The sequence below is a fragment of the Protopterus annectens genome, chromosome 2.part0 (assembly GCF_019279795.1).
Source record: "Protopterus annectens isolate FY-2018-M chromosome 2.part0, PAN1.0, whole genome shotgun sequence".
NCBI lineage: Eukaryota > Metazoa > Chordata > Ceratodontiformes > Protopteridae > Protopterus > Protopterus annectens.
Genome location: NC_056728.1, coordinates 136422944 through 136448972, shown reverse-complemented (window position 1 = coordinate 136448972; position 26029 = coordinate 136422944). Strand labels below are relative to the sequence as shown.

Here is a 26029-nt window from a genome sequence, read left to right as displayed (position 1 = left end):
AGAAATCTTGATGTCACTGGGGCATTCAGCAGTCAAGATCTGACAATATTTAATGTTAAGAATGTTCGCAGCCCGTCAAGTCTCCTCAAAACTATTCATGAAAAATAAGCTGCCGTGTATGAGCTATTACAGCAACATATGCATATTTTCCTGTACAAGATTCAGATTTGTCTACTGTTTCTGCATTTTAACTAATGCATTGGTAGCATTACTGTTTCAATAGATCAGAACTTTTCTAGATACAATTGAAAACAGAATACTTTAATCAAACCATATGAAAATATAAGTGCTCCAACAGCTAAAGTACTACATATGTATATTTTAATTAACAGATCCATACATACGGCAAAACTGCAATCAGGCAACCTAAAACAAATACAGGATCTTACCAAGGATACAGCTGATTCATCACTAAAAGCAAAAATAAGACAAACAGCATGTAAGGTAGGCTTCCACACAGATAGTACTGGACTTTATTTTACTATCAAACTCCTCACATATTACTGTGTCAGCAGTCAGACAAAATTATTTGCTAGAGTAGATGTAATACCCAGTAACACATACACAGTCTAAACCACTTTTCTGCAAATGCAAACTGTACAAGAACATAAAACGTGTTACCCCACAGGAGTGGGGGTAGGCAACCCCTTGACTTTATTATTTTCTCTCAGAGACTACTCCATTTCAGAGAAACAATGACCAGTTAAAAGAGAAAACAATTACTGTCTCCATCTTTTTCTGAGATGTTACAATTTTGAAGTACACCTTTCTGTACTGCATTCTTTATAAACACAGCACTAGACTCAGCAGAAGCAAGCAAAGAGTAGTAAATAAATCTATTGAGCAAAACAAAAATAAGCAATAAAGTATCTAGAACTGGAATGGAACCGGGTAAAATGTGGGTCTGACACTGTTAGTGCTTGCTGTGGGATAGGTCACTAAATCCTTTTTTTTTTTTTTTTTTGGCAGGGATCCATTTTTCCACAGGATGTTTATTTATTTGTTTACTGGGAAATTCCGACTGGACGTAGGTCCTTTTTCAGCGGATGCCCAGGAAGAAAAGATCCACATCATGTACATGATAAATAGAGATACAAAGTTGCAGCAATAGTAAACAACATTACAGGTTGTTGGCTTTAATACAGTAACAAGATATTGATTATCAACAGTATATACAGTAAATGTTGCAAGTTAGGATTGTTAATATTATAAACGACAAAGAACTAAGCTGTCAGACAAGATTTTAAAGTATGTAAAGACAACTAGCTAATTCTGACTGTGGTTAGTAGTGGTGGTAGTATAGTTGGGTTAAGAGTCTAAGTGGGGGGTAAGGGTGGGGGTGCTAGTCTGGATTAGAACAAGTACAAAGCCAGTGCAAATTTAAGTGGAATTTGAGTGCAGTCTTGAAAAGGCTGCTGGAGGGTAGATTAGTTATAGAGGGTGGAAGATTGTTCCAAAGTTTAGATATGGTACATAAAAATATGGCTTCGCCTGCTGAGTTTTTGGGTTTGAACAGCAAACTGATTTTTGTTGCTTGATCTTTGGGGCCTAGTGGAGTGATAGGGTTTGAAGGGAAGGGATGTCAAGGGGGTGGTTAATAAGTTTATGAGGGAGGGTGAGTTGATTAAAGTGAAGGAGTTGTGGGAGTTCTAGCCAGTTTAGTTCTTTAAGGGAGATACAATGATGGCTGTGGTAAGAGGTTCTAGTGGGAAATTTAGCAATTTTGTTATAACAAGCATCCAGCTTGTGTAGGTCTGTCTGTCTAAGGTTGGTAAGTATGGGGGATGCATTGAGTAGGGTGGAGATTAGCTGGGAATTGGCTATGGAGATTCCAGCCACCTTGGTTAGGAATTGGCGGCTTCGATATAATGCACCAAGTTTCTTGTGAACTTTTTTTTACTGTGAGAGATACGTGGGTGTCAAATCTAAGTTTGTGGTCGATTTCCACACCGAGTAATTTTGTGTGTTCTGATGGCGAGATGATGGGATTGTCTTTGGCGAGAATGTTGAAGTGGGGGGTGTTTTGGGTGGCTCTGGAAGGTTGGAACAGAAGAAGTTTTGTCTTACTTGGGTTGAGTAGGAACTGAGCATTGGATAGTCAGCTTTCTACAGAAGAGAATGATTCCTGTGTGATTTGTTGTAGTTCTGGTAGAGTGGGGGCAGAGCAGATGAGAGTAGAGTCATCTGCGTACTGTATAAGAGATGGTTGTTTGGTGGCAGTATGTAGGTTGTTAGTGAAAAGTGAGAATAGCAGAGGGCCAAGGACAGACTCTTGGGGAACTCTGAGTGTAACTGGGAGGCGAAGTGATCGGTTATCGTCCCAGATTACTGATTGCTGGCGTCCGTGTAGATAGCTGTGGAAAGTACAGTTTTGTACCTACCATAAATGTAGATGTCCGAACAGGATAGCATCTGCAGTCATAACAAATGGGTTGTCCTGTCGTCAGGCAGCCCTTCGGTCGGCCGGATTCCAAAGTCTGGGTCCGGCTTCGGCTGATGTCGCACTTCACCCGACGTCATCTCTGCTGGTCTTCGGGTATAAAGGCATCAGCCAACGCCATTTTCCTCAGTGTTTCTTGCCCCAGATGCCAGTTGGCCTCTAGGAAAGCTAAATTTTGGATAAATGCCAATGTTTCCAAAATAGTAGAAGGCAAACACAAAAATAAGCATGTATGTACATATATACAAACAAATACACCATAAGAGACTCCCCCCCAGCTAGCTATTAGGAGGGTAAATACCCTAGGAGTACCACAGAGGGGAAGGAGGGTGGGTAATCCTGACTGCAGATGCTATCCTGTTCGGACATCTACATTTATGGTAGGTACAAAACTGTACTATGTCCTTCAAGGATGCATCTGCAGTCATAACAAATGGGTAGAATACCATAGCCAAACTAGGGGAGGAAGAAGAAGAATTATGGTGTAGTTAGGATCCCTTGCAATACAGCAGTGGCAAACCCTGCTCGGGATCTAGAGTATAGAGGTAAATTATAATGCTTGGCAAATGTATGCACGGAGGTCCAAGTAGCCGCCTCAATAATGTCCTTGGTTGCCACTCCTCGTAAGAAAGCTGTGGTAGTGGCTGTAGCCCTTGTAGAATGAGGTCTTATGTTCTGTGGAACTGGTTTTCCATGGTAGGAGTAACAGAATCTTATGCAATTTCCTATCCATTTGGAGATTGTCTGTTTGGAAATTGCTTTTCCTTCCCTTCCTGTTGCATAGGCTACTAAAAGCTGGTCAGTTTTTCTGTTACTTCTGGTTCTGTCCAGGTAGTAGCGTAACTGTCTATGTACATCCAAGGTATGCAGCAGCCTTTCCCCTGTTCTGTGGATTGGGAAAGAAGGTAGGTAGGTGGATTGCCTGGTTTAAAGACACTCTGGATACCACCTTAGGCATAAATGTAGGATTAGTTCTCATGGACACTCTATCTTGATGGAAGATTAGGAAGGGTTGTACTGCCATTAAGGCCTGTAGTTCGAAACCCTCCTTGCTGAAGTAATTGCCAGTAGGAAGGCAGTTTTCCATGATAGGTGTTGAAGATCTGCTGTGGCTGCTGGTTCAAATGGAGGAGTGTCAATTTTTCTAGCACAAAGTTCAAGTCCCATGCTGGTAATGGTGGTTTCCTAGGAGGTTTTACATTCTTGATCCCTCTGAGGAATTGCCTGAGTAGAGGATGCGAAAAGACAGGTGGATCAAGCTGTATTCTGCGGAAATAGCTGATGCATGTATCTTGATGGAGGAATAGGACAGGCCCGTATGTAGAAGCTCTGCCAAGTACTCCAGGATGTTAGCAATATCTATGTTCGAGACATCTTTTCCTCTTTCAGTACTCCAAATGACAAACCTTTTCCATTTTCCTGCATAGTTCCTTCTTGTTGAAGGTCTGCGGGCTTCAAGGATAATGTCTTTAACCCTTTGGGATAAGTCTGGGTTAGTTGCTGTTATGTGATGTTCCAGGCAGTCAGTTGCAAGGTTTTTAGGTTTGGGTGCATGATGTTGTAGTTGTTCTGAGTTAACATCAAAGGCATCAGGGGTATTGGCCACATTCTCCCTGAGACATGCTCCTCAGCAAAGGATACCAGTGTTGTCTTGGCCAATTCGAGCTATCAGAATTATCCTTGGACGTTCCTCTTTGATTTTCAGTAGTACCTTGTGCATCAAAGGAAGAGGTGGAAATGCATATGCTGTCAGGCCTTTCCAACTGAAGGATAGAGAGTCCACCTTCCATGCTAGTGGGTGGCATGTCCTTGTGCAGAATCTTTTGAGCTGGTGATTGAGTGGGGATGCGAATAGGTCTATTTGTGGCATTCCCCATTTCTTTGTGATGGCCTTGAAGATGTCCGGTGTAGCATCCATTCGTGAGCATCCGAGGTGGTTCTGCTTAACATGTCTGCTAGGGTGTTTTCTTTTCCCGGCACAAATATTGCCTGTAACTGGATGTTGTAGCTCAGAGCCATATTCCAAAGGTCCAGAGTCATTCTGCATAGGGGGTATGAATGAGTGCCTCCCTGTTTGTTGATGTACCACATGACTGTGGTGTTGTCTGTCCTTATCATTAAATGGCCTTCTTTGAGGAATGGTTTGAATTTCTGGATTGCTAGTTTTACTGCCAGCATTTCTTTTTGGTTTATGTGCAGGTGCAGCTGGTCTGGAGTCCACAATCCTTGTATGCACTTGTCCAACATGTGCCCCAGCCTAGGTCTGAGGCGTCCATTGTGATGGTTTGGTTTGCTTGAAAGTTGTGGAAGGGCAAGCCTGGGTTTGACTGGCATGCTTGAGCCCACCATAGGAACTCTTGTTTCAGGCATGGGATTAGTGGGATTTGGTTTCTAAGCTGTGCCTGTGTTGAGACCATAAATTCTTTAGGTACCACTGTAGTTTTCTCATATGCAGTCTGGCATGGGGACCAGGATTATGCATGATGCCATGAAGCCCAAGGCCTGCAGTACTTTTCTTGCTGTTAGTTTGTGCTGCTTTGTTAATGCCAAGAAGTAAAGAGGAGTTGTGCTTGTTTTTCTGCAGTTAGGAATGCCATTTGTTTTACTGTGTCCAATTCCACCCAAGAATGTTCTTGTCTGGGATGGTATCAGTCTTGACTTTTTAAATTGACTGTGTATCCCAGGGCTTGTAGTAAGCAAATGACTCTTTGTAAATCTGTTGTCAGCTTGCTTTTGTTGTCCGCTTGTAACAGGCAGTCGTCCAGGTATGGATAAATTTGGATTCCTGTAGCCTGCAATGAGCGATTACTGATGCCAGGCATTTTGTGAATACTCTGGGCAGTAGATAAGCCAAAGGGCAATGCTGAGAATTGATAATGCTCTGATCCTGCAAGAAATCTGAGGTATCTTCTGCAATTTGGTCGTATGGGGACGTGCAGGTATGCCTCCTTGAGATCTAGAGTTACCAGCCAACTCTCCTTGCCCAGCATGGGAAGAAGTTGCTGTAGGGTCAGCATTTTGAATTTTGGTACAATGATGTATGTGTTTAAGACGGACAGGTCGAGAATAGGTCTCCAACTTTTCTCTTTCTTGGTACTAGGAAGAGTCTGGAGTAGAATCCTTTGCCCTGTTGTGTTATTGGTACTCTTTCCACAGCTCTCATCTTTGTTAATTGAGCTATCTGCTTTAGAGCTTCTGTTTTTTGATTTGGAGGTAGGTTTGGCATTCCTCTTTTTACTGGTAAGGTGTGGAAGTGGAACCTGTAGCCTTGGTCTATGGTTTGCAAAATCCACTTGTCTTTTGTAATATAGTGCCAATTTTTCGAAAATAAGGCTAACTTTCCGCCTAAAGGTGCTGCTATTTGCTCCCTGGTAGGCGGTGTCAGAGCCAAGTCATTTTGATTGTCCTGTTGCAGTGGCAGTGGTTGTGTCTGTGCCTCTCTGGTTATTGCCTTGCCACTGGCGTCCTCTATAGGCACCTCCTCTGGATTGATTTCTGCCTCTAGAGCGTCTATTCCTGCCTCTTTGAGATTTTGAGGAGTCTGGAAAGGACCAATTTTTGGCAGGCCAGTTCCTGCTAAACCTTGGGGGCTGAACCTGTAAGAAATCCTTAACTGTTTGTACAGATTTTGCCTTCTCTTCCATTTTCTTCATTACTTGCTGAGCAGGTGTACCAAATAGACTGGCCTTATCCATAGGAGCATCTAACAGCTTTGCTTTAACATGATCCGGCAAAACCTGTTCCTTCAACCATGCATGCCTTCTTATCACTGTGCCAGTCATGGCTGATCTAAATGAAGCCTCCAGTGCATCATAGCCACATTTTAAAGAATGGTTACTAACCTGCTGAATGTTATTCACCATTTCTAAAACATATTTCTTATCTAAGGAGTCATCAGAGGACAGCTTCTTAGTTAACTGATCAAGCATAAACTCTTGGTATTGGATCATGTGAAACTGACAGTTTAAAGCTCTAGCTGAGAGAGTAGCAGAGGTGTAAACTTTTTCCCCATCTCTAAGGACCTGGATTCCCTTTCAGAAGGGAGAGGGTTTTTGCTGAGGTCGGCTACTGCCTTAGGCCCCTGGGATATAGTCTCAGGATCTGCAAGTGGGGCCTTGTATAGGTGGTGATGAGTGTCTGGCACCCTGTAAAATCTATCTGGTTTGGCAGGGGCTGGAGGTAAAGTATCAGGAGCAGTGCAAACATCATTAAATGCATCATCCACAACAGGCAGAACTGGAGGTATAGCTAAGGGCCTATGTTGTGGTAAGTGCAGAAAGGTCCTAAGCCTTTTCTTGAATCTGAGAAATCTTGTCCCTGCCATTGGAATTGTTCTCTCATGGCATGTAAGGTTTCCAAAGGAAAATTCCTCTGGTGGAGAAGCAGATGGAATGGATTCTTCAGCATCGGAATCTTCATAAGTAGAAAAAGGAGCCTCTGGCTGATCTGTAATGTCTGAGTCATCCGAAGAATCATCAGAGGACACTGGCTCGGGGCTCTGCTCTAGGTCTCTTTTCTGGAGGCTGAGAGGCCCTGTCTGGGTGAGATTGGGATCCCCTAATTAAGGAGATTAAATCCTCTGCCAGAGTAAGCATTTGTGAACTAGAAGTGGGCCTATGTGAGGGGGTCTTAACAGGCACTGATTTAACAGTTTTGGCTGCTTTAGCCCTGGCAAAGGCCTTTATAGACATGGCTGTAGGAGGCCTAGCAGCACCACGTGCTGGGGTAGAGACATCCAAAGGGATGGTGTCTGATAATTCACTAGGAACCACAGTAGTAGGCAAAACTTCAGAGGCCGATTCAACTAAGGTAGCAGGAGCCTCAGTAGTAGTCATGGATTCGGCTGAAGATTGACCCGTTTCGGTTTCGCCGAAACCGAGACACTCGCTTGCTTAACCGTGGTTTCGGCGAAACCGCGGACCGCGAGTGTCGGTCTTTTCTTTGCGTTTTAACAATTTGGGTAGTCGGAGGATCCAACGGCATAATGTACACAAAATCTGAGCCGAAAAACTGTTCAGCAAACTCCGACCGACGCCTAAGCGTTCGTCGGTTGAAGGAAGCACAGGCTAAACAGGCTGCTACGTCGTGGTCTGGGCCTAAACAAGGTAGGCAGTAAGAGTGGAAATCTTTATGAGGTATTTGTTTCCCACAAGTTAAACAGTTATTTACTTTTTCTGACATCGGCTGAGGCAAGAAAGAGTCCCCAACGGGGTACTTAGCTTTGTAGAAGTCTTCGAAGTAGTATTCGGTAGTAGTAATCTGTGGATCTGACCGACCGGCACTTGCGAACAGCTTCTGCTTCGGGCGCCACGCGGCAAGAAAGACTGGGGAAAATGGCGTCGGCTGATGCCTTTATACCCGAAGACCAGCAGAGATGACGTCGGGTGAAGTGCGACATCAGCGGCCGGACCCAGACTTTGGAATCCGGCCGACCGAAGGGCTGCCTGACGACAGGACAACCCATTTGTTATGACTGCAGATGCATCCTTGAAGGACATCCAGTTGCAGGCTGATTGTGAGAAGGAGAGGTTGGGAGAGTAGAGAGTAGTAGCTCATGAGATACCATGTGAAAGGCTCTTGAGAGATCTAGAAATATAGCAGTAGAGAAGAGGCCATTGTTTTTGTGATGAAGAATAGTGTTCTTGAAGGAAAGCAGAGCGGAGGTAGTGCTGTGATATGGCCTGAAATCATGTTGGGTTTTGGAGAAGAGATTATTAGCTAGGAGGTAGTTGGAAACCTGGGTGTTGATACATTTTTCAAGTATCTTGGAGAGAGAGGAGAGGATAGCAACGGGGCGGTAATTGGAGAGGTCGGTGGAGGGGATGCCTTTGTGGAGGGGAATGATGTGGGATATTTTCCATATCGAGGGAACATGGTCTTCGGTTATGGAAGAGTTGTTGGGTAGGCTAGTGCATCAGCTGCAATTTTCAAGTATTCAGAGGGGAGGTTGTCAGCTGCGAGTTTGGTGGGTTTAAGTTTTGACGATAGTCTTTTTATGTTGGAGGTAGGTACTGAGGTGAAGAAAAGAGGAGTGGGGGGTTTAGGGTTATGAGTTGGGGGCTGTTGTAGGGGAAGTGTTGTTTGTATAGAGATGTTATAGTTTCAGTGTTGAAGGGTTCAGCAATACTGCTGGAGGAGGGGGGAATGGATGGCTGGGGGGTATCAACCTTCCCTAGGTGAAGGATGGTGTTAATAGTGGACGAGAATTGCTTAGGGTTGTGGTTGGTTGAGTTTAAGGTGGATTTACAGTAGAGGGATTTGTCTAATTTTATTTGCTTTTTGGCTTTATTGTGCAGTTCAAGGAATGATTGCCTATCTGAGTTATTTTGTGTTAGTTGCCAGTGCTCCCAGGCCTTATCTCTGGATTTCATTAGGGTTCTGGTGGTCTTTTGTAACCATAGGGCACGCCTGGATCTGACTTTGGCATTTCTTACAGGAGCATGGGCGTTTAGGATGGCGAGGAAGGTACTGTTGAAGAAGTGGACAGCCTCATCTAGGGTGAGGTATTTTAGTGGTGACCAGTTAATTTTTTGCAGGAAGGAGATGAAGGAGTTGGGGTTGAAGTTGGACTTGTTCCGTATTTGCCTGTGGATAATGGGCTTGAGACTGTGTGTGTGGTGCCGAATTAGGAAAGTGGGGAAGTGGTTACCAAGACCGTCAGGTAAGCCGCCAGCTAGGTAAGAGTGAGGGGCTTTGTTGACTAGGATCCAGTCAAGTAAGGTATGATTGTTAGGGTTTTTGTTGATTCGGGTAGGGGATTGGATGAGTTGCGTGAACCCATGGAGATTAAGGTGAATGGCTGGGAGATTGTTATTACAGGATAGCCAATTGATGTTAAAGTTGCCGAGAATGATGGTTTCCTGGGGTAGAGATAGAGTAGCCCAGCTCAGGAGATGTGAAAGCAAAACTTGCCAATGTTCTGCTAGATAAGAGAGTCATTTAATTTTTGCTCTCCCTATTAAAGTTTCTCTGCTCCCTGATGAAAGAAATTCATATGAGAAGGGTTCAGAAAGGGCTTCTCCAAATTAATAGGCAGTCTAAGGACCTTGAACTATTTGAGTGTCTAAGCCATGGGGAACCAATTTAGGAGTCCAATGACAGACCAGTGGCAGTATGAAGGTCCTTCTCCTTCAAGGCTCTCCCACCAAGGTCATCATCCTGCAAAACCCGAGTGCAGGACAGACTAATCAGCAGCACTCTGTATTGAAAGGAGTGCCTACCTAAAGTAAAATAATGAAATGTTCTATGCATCATGTCCAGATGTATTACATATATGTTTTGCGGCAGAACAGGCATGACCTTCTCAGTGACTCATTGTCCAGAGCCTGACATACCAGAAGTGCTTAGTGAGGTTGAAGTGGTTTGGAATGGGACAAAAGTCACCAGTCACCCCTTCAGAATTAGAAAGAATTCAGAAGAGAAATCCAGGCCTCATCAGGAAAAACAGAATCTATGGTCCCTCTAAAAATTACAGTCGGGACCTGACCCAAGTGCAAGAACAGCTCATCTCAAAGTAAACTCCGTTATGTTAGAGGACCTAACAGTTCTAAGACATGACTGACTGTATCTACATCCATCACCATTGTACTCCACTGTATTTGTTCCACAAGGTAAATTGAACTAAAAAAAATCATTCTCAACACAGTAATGAACCACAATCAGGAATGCACTACACGGTTCGTCCTTCTGGGAGCCTTTACTGGCAGAGTTGGCAGTGATATTTCCTGACAATTAAGAGTCTTTCCCAGTCTGAAAAGGTGATTCTTATTACTTGTTGGCTGGCTTAGAAGATGTGCAGTCCAGGGCTTTTCACGGATGCATCGCAGTCTGGTATCTTTTAAAGACTTGTTTACATAGGACTTCTCCCAAATACGACATCCAGGATGGCTTGCACGCAGTAGAGCCTGCTGCCCTGGCTACAGTGTCAGCAGTCACAATTATGGCTATTCACGAGGAAGCCTACTGCAGAAGCAACAGAAAGTCCATGGAATAAGGAAAGTATGAATGTTTTCCCAATGTTTAACAACAGAAGAGGCTACACCACGACAGCTTTGAACTGAAACTCTGTTTTATTCCACTGCAGTTAAAAAGTAAGCGCTTTCACGTTGCTAGAACGCTTCTTCAGACTTCAATGACTGCTTTAACAAAAACTAAATGCTTTATACCCTTTCATGAACACACCTATCAATTAACTAATTATAGATTTAAAGACATAGACTTGATTAAAGCAGGACTGATGCATGTATATAATAAAATATCTATACATAAATATAAAAACTGTAAAAAATATATATAAATATATATATATATATATATATATATATATATATATATATATATGTATATATGCATATGCACACACACACATACACTGAACCCACATAAAAAGCATATACAAAAAATATATATATATATATATATATATATATATATATATATATATATACACACGTGTGTGAATGCATGTGCAGATACACATGATAAAATATTAATAGCAAATATATAAACCAATACTAACAACTATCTATGGAACAATACAGAAAGAACTTCCAACATTTACATGGTTGCTTAATGTTTATAAGGGCGGGCGGCTAAGAATGGTTTGAGTGTGACTCTTTCATTCAAGCCATGCCCTTTATAACTTTGCAATCTTATTATCCATTTGTTTTCTCTTTCCTCTGTATAGTTCTTAATATTCCCCAGTCTATTGGACTTCTTAATCAACTCAAGTGTGGTAAATCTAAATTTATGCAATGTACCTTTTTGCAATGTATGATAAGCTAAGGCGTTTGTCTCATTTTCTTTGTTGATTGCATATATATGCTCCCTGACACGTTCCCTTAAACTTCTATTGGTTTTGCCCACATAAAAACATGAGCATATCTGACATGAGGCAAGATAGATCACATCTCTCGACTTACAGTCTGCATAGCAGTTAAAGTGAAATAACTGATTAGTGTCAGGGTGTCTAAAATGATTTTCACCAGACATAAAACTACATTGATTGCAGTTTCTACATGGAAAAGTTCCATGTCTATCTGATGTGATCAATCCTTTATTATTCTCATAACATAAAAGTCTTTTCAAAGACTTGGCGTTTTTATATGAAAAACATGTTTTTTTACCTCCTATCGGAGTTATTTTCTCATCAATTGTCAAGATATTCCAATTCCTATGAATTATTTGCTTGACCCTCGAAATCTGATTGGAATAATGGATAGTAAGTCTCTTATATGTTTGCTCACTAGTTTGCTCATTGGTAATGTATCTCTCTGTCTCTAAATCATTTCTAGTATGTTTAAAAAATATGGTCTGCCCTTATTCGTCCTGTAGTGTCCAGTGGCCTCAAAAACTCTTTGTGTTTCATCTATACTGTAACCTCGTGCTGTTAAGTTATTAGCCAATAGCTCTTGTGTAGAGCTAAATGTCTCATCATTTGTGGTTAGACGAGATATTCTTAAACTCTGTCCTGTTATAATATTGGAAAAAATATGCTGAGGATGCATGCTGGTACAATGTAATATGTTATTTTTCCAGCAGTCCTTTCTATATAGCTCAGAATGTATATTTCCCCCATTTTTCAAAATCTGAATATCTAAAAAATCAATCTTGTAACTAGAGCTTCTACATTCAAAACTTAAAAAATCAGTTGTTCCATTGATATATTGAATAAAATCACTAAGCTCATCTTCATTACCTGCCCAAACGAGAAAAACATCATCTACAAAACGTTTATAGAATTTTATCTTAGTTTTGTAGTTGTCATTCCCTATCACATATATGTTTTCCCAATAGGCCAATACTAAGTTGGCATAAGAGTTTGCACATGGAGTTCCCATGGCTACCCCTTTTGTTTGTAGATAATATTTCTCTTTATATAGGAAAACATTGTTAGTAAGAACTAATTCTAGGAGTGCCAAAATCCTTAGAATCAAATGCCTGGGTATTTCCTTCTCAATTAGGAAAAGTCTCAAAAATTCCATACCTGATGTATTAGGAATGCATGTAAAAAGTGAGACTACATCTAAAGTTACAAGTAAGTCAGTCTCATTATTAGTATCTGAAGTAGCTGCATAAATGCCATAGGATTCTAAAAAATCCTTTGCATCTCTTAATATAGTCATGGTGTTATTCACAACTGGTTTCAACTGTTTTTCAATATATATTGATGCAGGTTCTAGCAGCCAACCTCTCCCTGAGACAATTGGTCTCAGGGGAGGGTGCACTGGGTCCTTATGGATTTTTGGTAAACCCCTAAGTGTAGGTATAGTTGGTTGATCTACCTGTAAAAACTTATATAAATCGGCATCAATAGTAGAACATAGAAACATATCATAAAATTCAGCATGTACATTTCTAATTACATCATTGAGCTCAGAAATATTTAATATACGATAAGTTTCAACATCTTGCAGCATAGTAGTCATCATTTGATCATAAAATATTGCATCTAAAATCACAACTGCTCCCCCTTTATCTGCTTGTCTGATAACTATTGCAGGATTTTCTTGTAACCTACTAATACTTTGAAATTCATCACAAGTAAGATTATAAAATAGGGGTTTGTTCTTGGAACTATATAACTCAAACAAATCTCTCTCACAGGCCTTTTCAAAGGCTTCCAAAACTGGATGGCCTTGTGGTACAAATGTTGAAGGTTTAACAAACGTATTATACTCAACATTATTAACATTTCCAAAAATCAGATTTAAGCCAACTTGTCAAACAAACATCTTTATATCAAGAATGAAATCAGTTATGTCAACTGATTTCGAAGGTATAAAAGATAAACCACGATTCAATAAGGATCTTTCATAGTCAGTTAAAACATACTTAGAAATATTTACTACTAGTTCCTCATTTGTGGCTTCAGTACCTTTTTCTTGTATTCTGTGTTCTCCTTGATCATTTTTCTCTTTCTCACAGTACCTTTTGGTGACCAACTCAGTTGCGATACCTTCCGTATCGGTAGAGGGAAGGAAAAAGAACCACTGCTGTTTGTAGAATCAAAACGCTTACTTTTGGCGCCAAGATCTTTATGTGTATTAACTGTTGATGGCATTATCTCAATGTTGGTGCTAGTAGATCCATTTGTTAAAGAAACATTATCGTCAATGAATGTATCAGAGCTTCTTGGCGTTGTAGCAGGCACCTGTACATTTGTGGAAATGACAGGAACTGAAGCGCTAACTGAATGAACGTTTGCTGCTTCCTTCTCCACTGCCAAATCATCGGATACTCCTTGCTGAACAGCTATAGCTGACGTAGTTGCTGTGGGCGTGCCCTGCGACATAATCAAAGATGAATGATTTTTAGAGATATCTCTATTTGATGAACCAGTCAATTTCCATACATTGGATTTATTGTTATAGGCACCTGTATTATCTCGTGGCCACGAGAAAACCTGACCCAGTTGGAAATCGACAAGATCTCTTTCCAGTTTTTTTCTTTTTATCTAAAAGCAATTTATTGTCCAATATTTGCAGTCTCGATGTTATATCTGTTAGTAATTGACCATTCTCAGCTTCATTCAGTAAACCATGCAAATCTTTTTCTAAATGTGGGCAAAACCAATAGAAGTTTAAGGGAATGTGTCAGGGAGCATATATATGCAATCAACAAAGAAAATGAGACAAACGCCTTAGCTTATCATACATTGCAAAAAGGTACATTGCATAAATTTAGATTTACCACACTTGAGTTGATTAAGAAGTCCAATAGACTGGGGAATATTAAGAACTATACAGAGGAAAGAGAAAACAAATGGATAATAAGATTGCAGAGTTATAAAGGGCATGGCTTGAATGAAAGAGTCACACTCAAACCATTCTTAGCCGCCCGCCCTTATAAACATTAAGCAACCATGTAAATGTTGGAAGTTTTTTCTATATTGTTCCACAGATAGTTGTCAGTATCTGTTTATATATTTGCTATTAATATTTTATCATGTGTATCTACACATGCATTCACACACACGTGTGTGTATATATATATATATATATATATATATATATATATATATATATATGCATTCACACACACGTGTATATATATATATATATATATATTTGTTATATTTTTGTATATGTTTTTATGTGGGTTCAGTGTATGTGTGTGTGCATATGGATATATACATATATATATATATATATATATATATATATATATATATATATATATTTTTTTTTTTACAGTTTTTATATTTATGTATAGATATTTTATTATATACATGCATCAGTCCTGCTTTAATCAAGTCTATGTCTTTAAATCTATAATTAGTTAATTGATAGGTGTTCATGAAATGGTATAAAGCATTTAGTTTTTGTTAAAGCAGTCATTGAAGTCTGAAGAAGCGTTCTAGCAACGTGAAAGCGCTTACTTTTTAACTGCAGTGGAATAAAACAGAGTTTCAGTTCAAAGCTGTCGTGGTGTAGCCTCTTCTGTTGTTAAACATTGGATTTTTGTGTTCTTAAGAGGCTCCTTATCCAGTGCTGCTTTGGCTTTATTTTTCATGAATGTTTTCCCATTGTTGTTCCACTATATAGGACTGGAAACTATGGAATTGGAGCCACACATCCATAGAAAACACCCTTTTTGCTCACCATGACCAAAATCTTATTCTCTTTATAATGCCAATGCTGGACCAAAAAGATAATGTTAGAGTTGGCACTAGAATGCCTATATAGGACTGTGTTTCACTCATGTAGGGGGTTGCAATGGCCATCTTGCCCAAATGCTTCCAGGTTACAAAATACGTTAATTCAAAATACTATACCACCATCCAACTTCTACTCAAACTTCTACTCACGAAATGCAAAAAATAAATAAATAAATAAAACACAATCCAAGATGAGAAATTAATGCTGACAAAGAAAAAGATGGTAAAATGGAACCATTTATTCCTCAAGTTCTGGTACCATGGCTATTCACCTTCTGTGGAACTCCCATGTTCTGCCCAAGGTAGTCAATGGACCCCTCTTTGGGTGTAGGCAGATCACTGCTGAGTGCCAGCCATTTGAATTGTTATGAGCAGGGTTTACACATAGGGACGTGTCCAATGCAACCCCTCACTAGTATAAAGGGGAGCAAGTGAAAAAGTGATACCTGATGCCATTCTGTGGATGAACATGGCTCCAGAAGGGTATGATTACATCCTTCTCAGTGCTCCAGAATTGACTTGGGATCAAGCAAGGAACCATAAACCAATCCCTGCCATCCGCACTCTGAATCACCATCAAGCAAGGGACCATCTTGCCAGTCTCTGCTCCATGTACTCTGAACCACTATCATCTTACAAAATGTCAAGTAAACATGGAGTCTCTCCCCCCCAAGGTATCATGGGGTTGGAGTGAAATGCTGACACTTACGGCAGTGCTTCATACTGTGCACTTCCTCTGGACAGTACAGACCATTGTGGTACAGATCCCAACTATCAGCCTGGCAAACATGCAAACACTCATGTTTCGCATACATATTTTTACACAACTGAGATTGAAACTGTGGAAACGCCAACAGAAAAGAACCTAGTGTGAAATACAGGCTGTGCTGGCAAGGCACATGTGCTCCTAGCACGAATGCTAAAAAGAAAAAAAAAAGAAATAAAATCAGCCAAATTGAAAGTACTAGGAGAATAACCTCCCTGTACACAAGTTGAGGCTTTCTGATACAAGATTATCCTGACAAAACTTCAATGCTCTTCTAGGTGGGTGCAAATACAGGTAGGCAACATAAAATGAGAATATTAGTAAAAAAAAAACACAGATCCTCGGGGTAAAGGAAAGGGTAAACAGGAGGAACTGTATACAGTCCTACAGAAAACAAAAATAAAACAAAAACAAAAAAGAAAAAGTCAGTGCCTTTGGAAGATTCTAAACAGTGAAAACCACAAAAGCTGAAAACAGTACTAAGAAAGTCTTACTTTTCAGACAAGCAAAAGATCTGGCATCTGCCATTCAGAGGTTTGAATCATATCATTCTGAGAGAGCTGTATGAGACAGAGGCCAACTACTTTCCATCTTTGCTGCAGTGTCTGTAGCATTGCAGACAGTGTCCTGATTTAAGGGATCTTGGACATCACCATCCAGCAGCAGACACCCATTATGAAGACAGCACAGCAATTAAGTCAAAGTCGTCATCTTTTTCTTTCGGCTGCTCCCATTAGGGGTCGCCACAGTGGATCATCTGTTTCCATTTCTTCCTGTCCTCTGCATCTTGCTCTGTCACACCAACCACCTGCATGTCCTTTCTCATCACATCCATATACCTCAACTTAAGCATTCCTTTATTCCTCTTACCTGTCAGCTCCACCCTTAGCATCCTTCTCCCAATATACCCAGCATCCCTCCTTAGCAGATGTCCAAACCAACACAATCTTGCCTCTCTGGCTTCATCTCCAAACCATCCAACCTGAGCTGACCCTCTAATATACTCATTTCTAATCCTGTCCATCCTCGTCATACCCAATGCAAATCTTAACATCTTTAATTCTGCCACCTCCAGTTCAGACTCCTGTCTTTTTGTCAGTGCCAGTCTCCAACCTACATAACATAGCTGGTCTCACTACCATCACATAGACCTTCCCTTTCACTCTTACTGGTACAAGTGTGTCACAAATCACACCGGACACTCTTCTCTACCCATTCCACCCTGCCTGCACACTCTTCTTCACCTCTCTTCCACACTCAACATTACTCTGAACTGCTGATCCCAAGTATTTAAACTCATCCACCTTTGTTAACTCTACTCCCTGCATCCTCACCATTCCTCTATCCTCCCTCTCATTCACACACATATATTCTGTCTTAGTCCTGCTGACCTTCATTACTCTCCTCTTTAGGGCACATTTCCACCTCTTCAGGATCTCCTCTACCTGTTCCCTACTCTTACTACAAATCACAATGTCATCCACAAACATCATAGTCCATGGGGACTCCTGTCTGATCTCATCTGTCAACCAGTCCATTATCATTGCAAATAAGAAAGGGCTCAGAGCTGATCCTTGATGTAATTTACCTCCACCATGAACGCATGTGTCACTCATATAGCAGACCTCACCACTGTCACACTGTCCTCGTGCATATCCAGTACCACTCTTACATACTTCTCTGCCACTCCTGACTTCCTCATACAATACAACTCCTCTCTAGGCACCCTTTCATTTGCTTTCTCTAAGTCCACAAAGACAATGCAACTCCTCCTGACCTTCTCTGTACTTCTTCATCAACACCCTCAGAGCAAACATTGCATCTGCAGTGCTCTTTCATGGCATGAAACCGTACTGCTGCTCACTAATCATCACCTCCTTTCCTAACCTAACTTCCACTACTGTTTCCCATAACTTGATGCTGTGGCTGATTAATTTTATCCCTCTGTAGTTACTACAGCACAGCACATCACCATTATTCTTAAAAATCGGTACCAATACACTTCTCCACTCCTCAGGCATCTTCTCACTTTCCAAGATTCCATTAAACAATCTGGTTAAAAAAAATGAAGTCAAAGTCTAGCACACTGAAATACTGTAATTATTTGCAGTTCAGTCACACAATGGCAAGACGTAAGTGCCAGAAGTGGATACATCTTAGTGCCATCCACATCAGACGTGCTATGATAATGATGCTTATTTTCATGGACAAAAAAGAGAAAATTCTATGCTACTTATATACCTGCACCACTACTGAAATTGCATGCTGCTAAGCTGACTATGACTATTCGTTTGTTTAATATGCAAACAGCAGTGAAAGACAGAAACAAAGAATAAAAAACATTTTCTTCTTCAGTAGTGCTGCACACATTATGGTAAATTAAAAATCTGAATGCACAAAAATACAGCTGCAAAGTTAACACTAATCATGTTACAATAGTCTAAAATGGTTTCTTAATCTATTAGGCCTTGCATAAGTCACATCCGAAAACATCTGAAAATGCACAGATGTGCAATTCACAAAAGAAAGCATGCTGACATCTGGGTGAACAAAAACAAAAAGCAAACAAAAAATAACGACAAAAAAAAAAAAAAAGAAACTGGATTCATGAATGCCTACACTAATTATGCACCATTTTGAGTGAATAAGCAACACAAGCATAACTCCCACCTTATTAATCCTAATTTTTGTTTTCCTACTGATTTTCTTGCAACCTTAAATATCAAGGGGGATTCATAAAGGTTACCACAGTGTGCGACTCATACCTCTCAAGTGTACAGATTTCGAAGAATGTCCAGATTTTTGCCTCCAATTTTCATAAATTTGTGGTTTTCTGGAAAATTAGTGGCAAATCATTAAAGATTAGTTCAAATAGTTGAGAGGCAAGTAGAAAGTCAACATATTGTTTAACAGGTTAGCTTTCTCAATGGTAAACAAAAAAAATTGCAGTGGTGTTCATTCCTTAGGGAATGTACAAATAACATTTTAAACAGACTGAATGGTGTACACATTTCTTTTTGTAGCTGTAATTCTTTAGTTCTACAGTCCAGGTGTCCACTGAATAGCCTAGCCCAAATTCTCAGTTGCCTTCAAGCACTGTCTACTTACGTGTCTTGTTCAAGGTCACATAGTAGGCAAATTAGGGCTGAGGGAATAAAACTAACTACAGCTTACAGCCTTTTCCAGGCATCAATTAGATTACATTATGAATTAAGTAACACAAAACAAAAATACTTTTTTCCATAAATCTTACTTTATGACCCTTGTGGCAGAGTACTACAACAGGCTGGCAGCTTTAACCTAAGGTGCAGTAACATTAATTACCAACTGCACTTTTTTATGAAGTCAGCAAACATTTAAATGGACTTCCAGAAGTCTGTAAACAGATTTAAAAACAAAACAAAAAAAATGAATCACTGGTTGCAGCTTAACAGCAGTATGATAAACTATATACTTACTATTCTAATACCAAGATGATTTCATTTGTAGATTCATATACCTCATGAAGATCAATCACACGCGAATTAGATTTTGCTAAATCGAGCACGCCTATTTCATGGATAATTTCTGCTCTGCAGTCCTGGCCTCGTCTCCTTTTCTTTAAAAACTTGGCTGCATATTCATTTCCTGTAGATTTTTCAATGCATTTCTTAACCACAGCAAATTTTCCCCTTAAAAAAAAAGTAAAGAATTAGTGGCACGCATTGCATTATGGTGTATTACATCCATCACTTTTCTTCCTTAACTATTTGAAAAAAGACTTCTACGCCTTGTTCCTAGAAGTAGATTAAAATCCTGATCGCTGGTATAGCAGAATAAAAATAAACACTGTTTACCAATCATGGCATACCATTTACAGATTTTAAATATAACAATGTAAATAATATAAAATACACATATTCATTACTGCTATTTAGAAATGTGTGCTGAAGACAAATGTAAGCTTCTAACCTGTAGCAGAATGCTTTTTCATAGTGTCTGCCCATACACTATTCGGAGAGTAAAAGGACAAGTTACAAGAAGTATTTCTTAACCAGGTAAGACATTCCAGACCGAACTTTTAGTTGCACAACAGAGAGATTGACTAGGAATAAACAAGACTGTTCATCAGGACACAGCTGGTTTGCAGCCAACTGTCCTAGAACTACTTTTTAACTTATTTGTTAGCAGAGTTACGAAATACTTATTTTTTTCTTTTCAGGAATGACCCAGCAATTTGGATAAAGATGCTTGCTCAAGTTAAATCAAACCCAGAACCAAAGAATGAAGTACATTAGTAGATGTTTACTGTCAGTACAGTAAAAGATCATAAGTAGCAAAACTGCCATCCTCTCCAGCTTCTTCCTCCTCTGAGAACGGTCATGAAGTAGCTATCAGGTGATCAGGTTACTGCAATCAGTGTCCTGAAGCCATGCTGCACACAATCAAGAGACCAAAAGTTTAAAGGCATTAAGTAATGCCACATTACCTCATAGGCTAAAGTATGCATCTAAAGGAATGTGTTTTTTGAGCACAGTCGACTGAAGCTCAAATAACAAGGTAATACTGAATGATCTCTTGGGAGATTAAGTGAACAAAACACAAATGTGAGGGTTGGATTTCATCAACAAAGTAATGCTGCAGAAAAGTGCAGCTGTAAAAGGTATTCACCATAACAGGAGATTACTTCTTTCCTGTTTTCTGAGTATTCATAATACATGGATAAGAACATTCATACAGCACTTAGCTCCGCCTCCAACCTCCTTACTGATGATAAAGAAAAGACTGGCTGCTCAATTCTTTTTTCTTTCGCTGCATGCCGTCTCCAATGTAGCCACTCAGTATAAAACAGGCTACACCACACTGACAGCTCCGGTTAAAGGCTCCTGTCTGAGAAAGTAAGAGAGGTGCCTTACAAATGTTAAGTAAGCTGAAACTGACAATCCTGGTGTCAGATAAGAGGTGACATTATTGTGGTCAGTGTCACAGATGCTAATGTCGGATAGACCAACATCAGAAGAAGCCACACTAGAAAAACACAGCACTGAGCCAGACAACACAGAGTAAACAGCTGCTAAAAAGAAGGGCATCAAACAGGCCAACAAAGGATGAGCCAGTGGTATAAAGTAGGCTGCTGATGCCACAAATAATGCCATGAGTTGAAATTTGGTAAAGTGGCAGAAAGGAGAAGTGGACAGGTGCCACATGTAAGGGCATCTGAAGAGCCAATGCCAATGCAAGGAAGAGTACAGCTGCACAGGCAACTTACCGTAACTGTAGATTTTCGACTGTTGTTCACTGTTGTAGCACACATTTATAGGGATCTCAGCCACATGCAGAGTTTATCTGGCCTGTCGTTTCAGAGATGACAGCCCTTCCACCATAGTAGGGCAGACAATGCTCTACTTCAAACATCTCTCCATACCTAGTACACAGTTGACATCCACATGCACCATCTTTGGCTCTTTCTCGCCTCCCCTCAAGATGGCATAGCCATGCACATGTTTTGGTCTGTTGGGTCATACAGTGTCCATCACAAGTTCTGCTGATTTGTCTTACAGCAGAGGTGTACTCTGTGACACAGAGAATATAAGTCCTCCTCAGACATGAGGAAAGAAAGGAAGAAGGGTGGAAGGAATAGAAGGGTGCCGCTCCCAGACCAAAACTGTCCCATTACAGTAGAGAGAAGAGGGAGGAAAACAGGACTGCAACACTAGCCACACACTAATATTTTTAAGTTACACATATAACTGCAGTATGTTCTTCATGGGTCAAAGTTGTAACTTTAACTTGTAGGGAAGATGCACAAATCTTAGCCAATCCAGGTTGAAGGCTGGCCAAGTGTCTCATTTAAGCCTGGATATGCCCCTTGGAATAGCAGAAGTAAATCCAGCCCTAGCCCTAGTAATCGCACTAAGCCTGCAGTGACTGGACATGGTATAAAATGAGGTCCATGTGGCTGTTTCCAGACTGCCCAAGATATAAACCCCTCTCAGGAAGGATGTAATACGAGCAGTGCCCTTAGTAGAATGAGGTCAGACCTTCTCTCGCAATGTCTTGCCTTTCGTTGAGTAGCAAAAGTTAATAAAATGTGGAAACAGTTTGTTTTGTCATTTGCAATCCCAGCTTAGTTTCCACAAAAGAGAAAAACAGTTGATTTGATGATCTAAAAAGTTTAGTTCTGTTTAGGAAGTTCCTGAACAGTTTTTGCACATCCAGGAAGTGCAAGCCACTGGAGTAATGCTGATACATCAAAAGCATATTAAGCAGGTGCCAATCCTCCAAAGGAACCACAATAAAACCACTTTCTGTGAACCTTTTTTTTTGTAAGGGGAGCAAGCCCCTCTGCACCTTCAATATGGTGATACCACAACATCCCCTGAACTTATATATACCTGCTTACTAAAAAGGTCATGCAACAGTGGAAGAAAAAGAACACACTTGTGAAAGTGGTTTCCAAAAACAACAGCACTGTTTAATGTACTGTTGCTCACTCAGCAGGTTCCCATGACACTTTACTCCTTATTTTGGGAATCAGGGAAGAACACTAGCAGTTAGACATGGCTGCAGTGGTGCAAAAGTTGGCGTTGTCACCTCACACCAAGAGGTTCTTTGGTTCGATACACGGCCGGGGGTGTCTTCTGTGTACAGTCTGCATGTCCTCCCTGCGGTCGTGTGCGTTTCCTCTGGGTGTTCTGATTTCCTCCCACATTCCAAAGACATGCAGTAGCATACCTCTCAACTGTGCAGATTTTCGCAGAATGCCCACATTTTATCCTCATATTTTTGTCTGCCACTCATAAAATTTGTGATTTTCCGGCAAATCACTGACATGATCTGAGGATTGAAGACACTAAATAACTACATACATTTGAGTTTCTGACTTCAAATCCTTCAGAAAATGCATGTTAACACAAACCCTGTTATTCTAACAACTTTCTTAGTTTATAAGAGCAATATTTAAAATCCGTCCCTATGTTTGGGCCTTTGCCCCCCCCCCCCATTTTGCCAGGCTTTGTCCAGACTTCTAGCACTAAGCTTGAGAGGTATGTGCAGTAGGTGGACTGGACACACTAAATTGGCCATGAGTGTGAGTGTGTGTGTACGAGTGAGTGGCACGGATAAACTGCTGGGGCAGGGCTAGCCACTGGCGGTGTAAACCTTGGCTCAAGATTATTGTCACTACTGAAGTGACACCTCAACCCACTGTGTAAAATGGGAAAAAAAGAGGGTTGAGGATGGATGTATGGATGGACTAGCAGTTAGACATCTTGGTTCAGTGCTACCTCTGTAATAACGTTTGGTATAAAGGAAGGGTTAAGCAATTAAGGTCACCTTATCTCCAGGGAACAGCACAAAAGGCTCCCTGCCTTTGATGGCTTGTAGTTCAGAGACCCTTGTAGAGACGGCCACTGTCAAGAACATGGTTTTCCAGGTGAGGAATTTCAAAAGTGAACAAACTTCTTGTTTAAAGGGTAATAAGGTCAGTTTTTCCAACAGAAACTTGATATCTCATTGTGGGGAAACTCTACTCAAGGGGGTGGGGGGGGGGGTTATGTGGAGCATGCCCTTCATAAATGTTTCACTGGTGGCCTGGATGCTAGTGAAGGGATAGGCAGGCATGCTAAAGCAGCCAAAAGATGTACCTTCATTGAGGCAAAGGCTAGACAAAGAAAACAACTATATCAGAGAATCACAGGTCTATTAATGTGAAGTGGTTGCTGGTGCCCCATTTGGCACCAGAGAAAGAATCTTTTCCATTTCACCTGATAAAATTTCCTTGCCCTTGGCCTTTTAGCTTCTCTCATGATTTTTAGCATGTTCTCAGTGTAAAGGTAATCAAAGGGTAGCAGGGTCATATCTTCAAAGCTGCTAGTCTGTGTAGATGATTTAAAGGGTAAATCAGAACCCCTCACACCGCATCAGGGAGTCACAAGTAATAATAAATAAAGTTAAAAAAAAAAAAATTGTAGTAGTATCATAGGAGGTTACTAGGCTAATGGCCCTAGGGCCCTTCCAAGCCTAGCCAAGAGTTTATCCCCAAAAAGAAACCTCAGTCAGCACCTGTCGTCCCGGTTAGTGACGGACACGGGTAGAACCCCTGGGACAAATTTGTGGTTTCCCATCCACTCATCAGAAGAGGGTCAGTGCTTTGTTTGACGTGTATGAAAAGTCTATTCCAGAGACGGGGCAGCCTCTGGGAGACAAACCTGTCTCTCCAGCATAGTCATTTAGAAGAACTAGCACAGTTGCATACACTTACCATAAATGTAGATGTTCAAGTGTATTCACTGTTGCAGTCATTACATTTGGGTAATCTGCTGGCAGGTTGCCCTCAGTCGGCCTGAATAACAAAGTCTTTGGTCCTGCGTCGGTTGCTGCCTCCTCTTCCATAATTGTCAGGTCATCAGGGGTATAAAACATGCAAACGACGCCATTTTATTCAGTTTTTCTTGCCCCAGATGTCAGTTGCCCCCCAAATGGGGAGCAAATATATATATATATATATATATATATATATATATATATATATATACACACATAAATATATAAATAAACAGCAATATATGTAAATGCATTTTTAGCAGCATAAACTTTACCTTCATCTAAAAGCAAATACACCACAAAGGCTTTAGAAAATAGTGAAGGAAAGAGAAGTTATAGAAAAAGGGGGATGACGGGTGGGTAACCCGGACTGCAGCAGTGAATACATTCGAACATCTACATTTATGGTAAGTGTACACAACTGTACTATGTTCTTCGTGTTTCACTGTTGCAGTCATTACATTTGGGTAGAATCCCAAAGCTATGGATGGGAGGATGGAACTAAATAGCATTAGGAGCGGCTATAAAACCCTGCAGAACTGCAGTGGCAAAGCCTGCCCTGGATTTGGAGAAGAGAGGCAAATTATAATGCTTTGTGAAGGTATGAACAGAGCTCCAAGTAGCAGCTTCTAGAATGTCTTTGGTTGGAACTCCACTGAGAAAGGCTGCTGAGGTAGAGGCAGCCCTGGTGGAATGTGACCCAATTCCCTTGGGCACAGGTTTACCATGGTGCAAGTAGCAGAAACGAATGCAGTGGCTTAGCCACTTAGTCTGCTTTGATATAGCCTTCCCCTTTGATCTTGAAGCAAATGCCACCAGTAGTTGCTCAGACTTTCTTAGAGATTTGGTCCGGTTTAAGTAGAACCTTAGTTGTCTGTGTACGTCCAATGAATGCAGACAACGCTCCCCCTTGTTTTGCGTATTTGGGTAAAATGTTGGCAGGTGAATTGTTTGGTTAAGAGCCATACTGGATACCACCCCTTAGGCATAAAGGAAGTGAGGGGCACCCTGTCCAGATGAAATGTAATAAAAGGCTTCACAGCCATGAGAGCCTGTAGTTCTGAAACCCTTCTTGCTGAAGTGATTGCCAAGAGGAAAGCTGTTTTCCAAGATAAAAATTTTATATCCGCAGTAGCTGCTGGTTCAAAAGGAGGCAGGGTGAGTTTTTCCAACAATCGCTGAGGTAAGGATAAATTTATATGCTTCTTTGTCTGCAGAATGCAATTACCAGTGCCAGGCACTTTGTAAAGACCCTGGGCGCAGTAGATAAGCCAAAGGGCAGTGCAGAGAATTGGTAATGCAAAAAACTTGCCTTGAAGTTTAGGTATCTTCTGCACGATTCCCTTATTGGGATATGCAGGCATGCCTCTCTTAAATCTAGAGTCACTAACCAAGCGTTCCTGCCCAGCATAGGCAGTAGCTTTTGCAAAGTCAGCATTGTGAAATTCTGGAATGTCCAGGAACGTGTTCAAAATCGATAAGTCCAGTACTGGACGCCAGGCATTGTCTTTTCTGGGTACCAGGAAAAGTCTTGAATAAAAACCTTGTCCTTTTTCCTGTTCTGGTACAGGTTGAATAGTCCCAATATCCATGAGGGACATAACTTGTTTCTGAGCCTCTGCCCATTGATTTTGTGGCCGATCTGGCCAACCGTTTGGAATTGGCAAAGTATGGAAATGAAATTTGTACCCCTGGGATACTATGTTTAATACCCACTTGTCCTGGGTAATTAACTGCCAATTTCGAGCATGAACTGCTAATTTTCCCCCCCAAGGGGGCTGCCAAAAGATAAGTGCTTGGTGAAGGTAGAGGAAGTCATTGAGACTGCTTACTGTAGGGTTGTGCTTTGTTTCCTCCAGAT

General features: G+C 40.9%; 1 protein-coding gene across 2 annotated transcripts in view; it reads right to left on the bottom strand.

Moving 5' to 3' along the window:
• STK17B (serine/threonine kinase 17b) overlaps positions 1-26029 on the bottom strand; it is a 443751-nt gene that overhangs the window by 209454 nt on the left and 208268 nt on the right. Inside the window, exons 1-2 of one of the 2 annotated variants that reach the window (XM_044060624.1) lie at positions 19816-20207; positions 19323-19535 (exon numbers count right to left, since the gene is read on the bottom strand). In XM_044060624.1, the coding sequence (XP_043916559.1) occupies positions 19323-19535; positions 19816-19850 (248 nt within the window). In that variant the 5' untranslated portion in view covers positions 19851-20207. Of the gene's footprint in view, positions 1-19322; positions 19536-19815; positions 20208-26029 lie in introns of those variants that run through there. The other variant, XM_044060623.1, reaches the window with a different exon arrangement.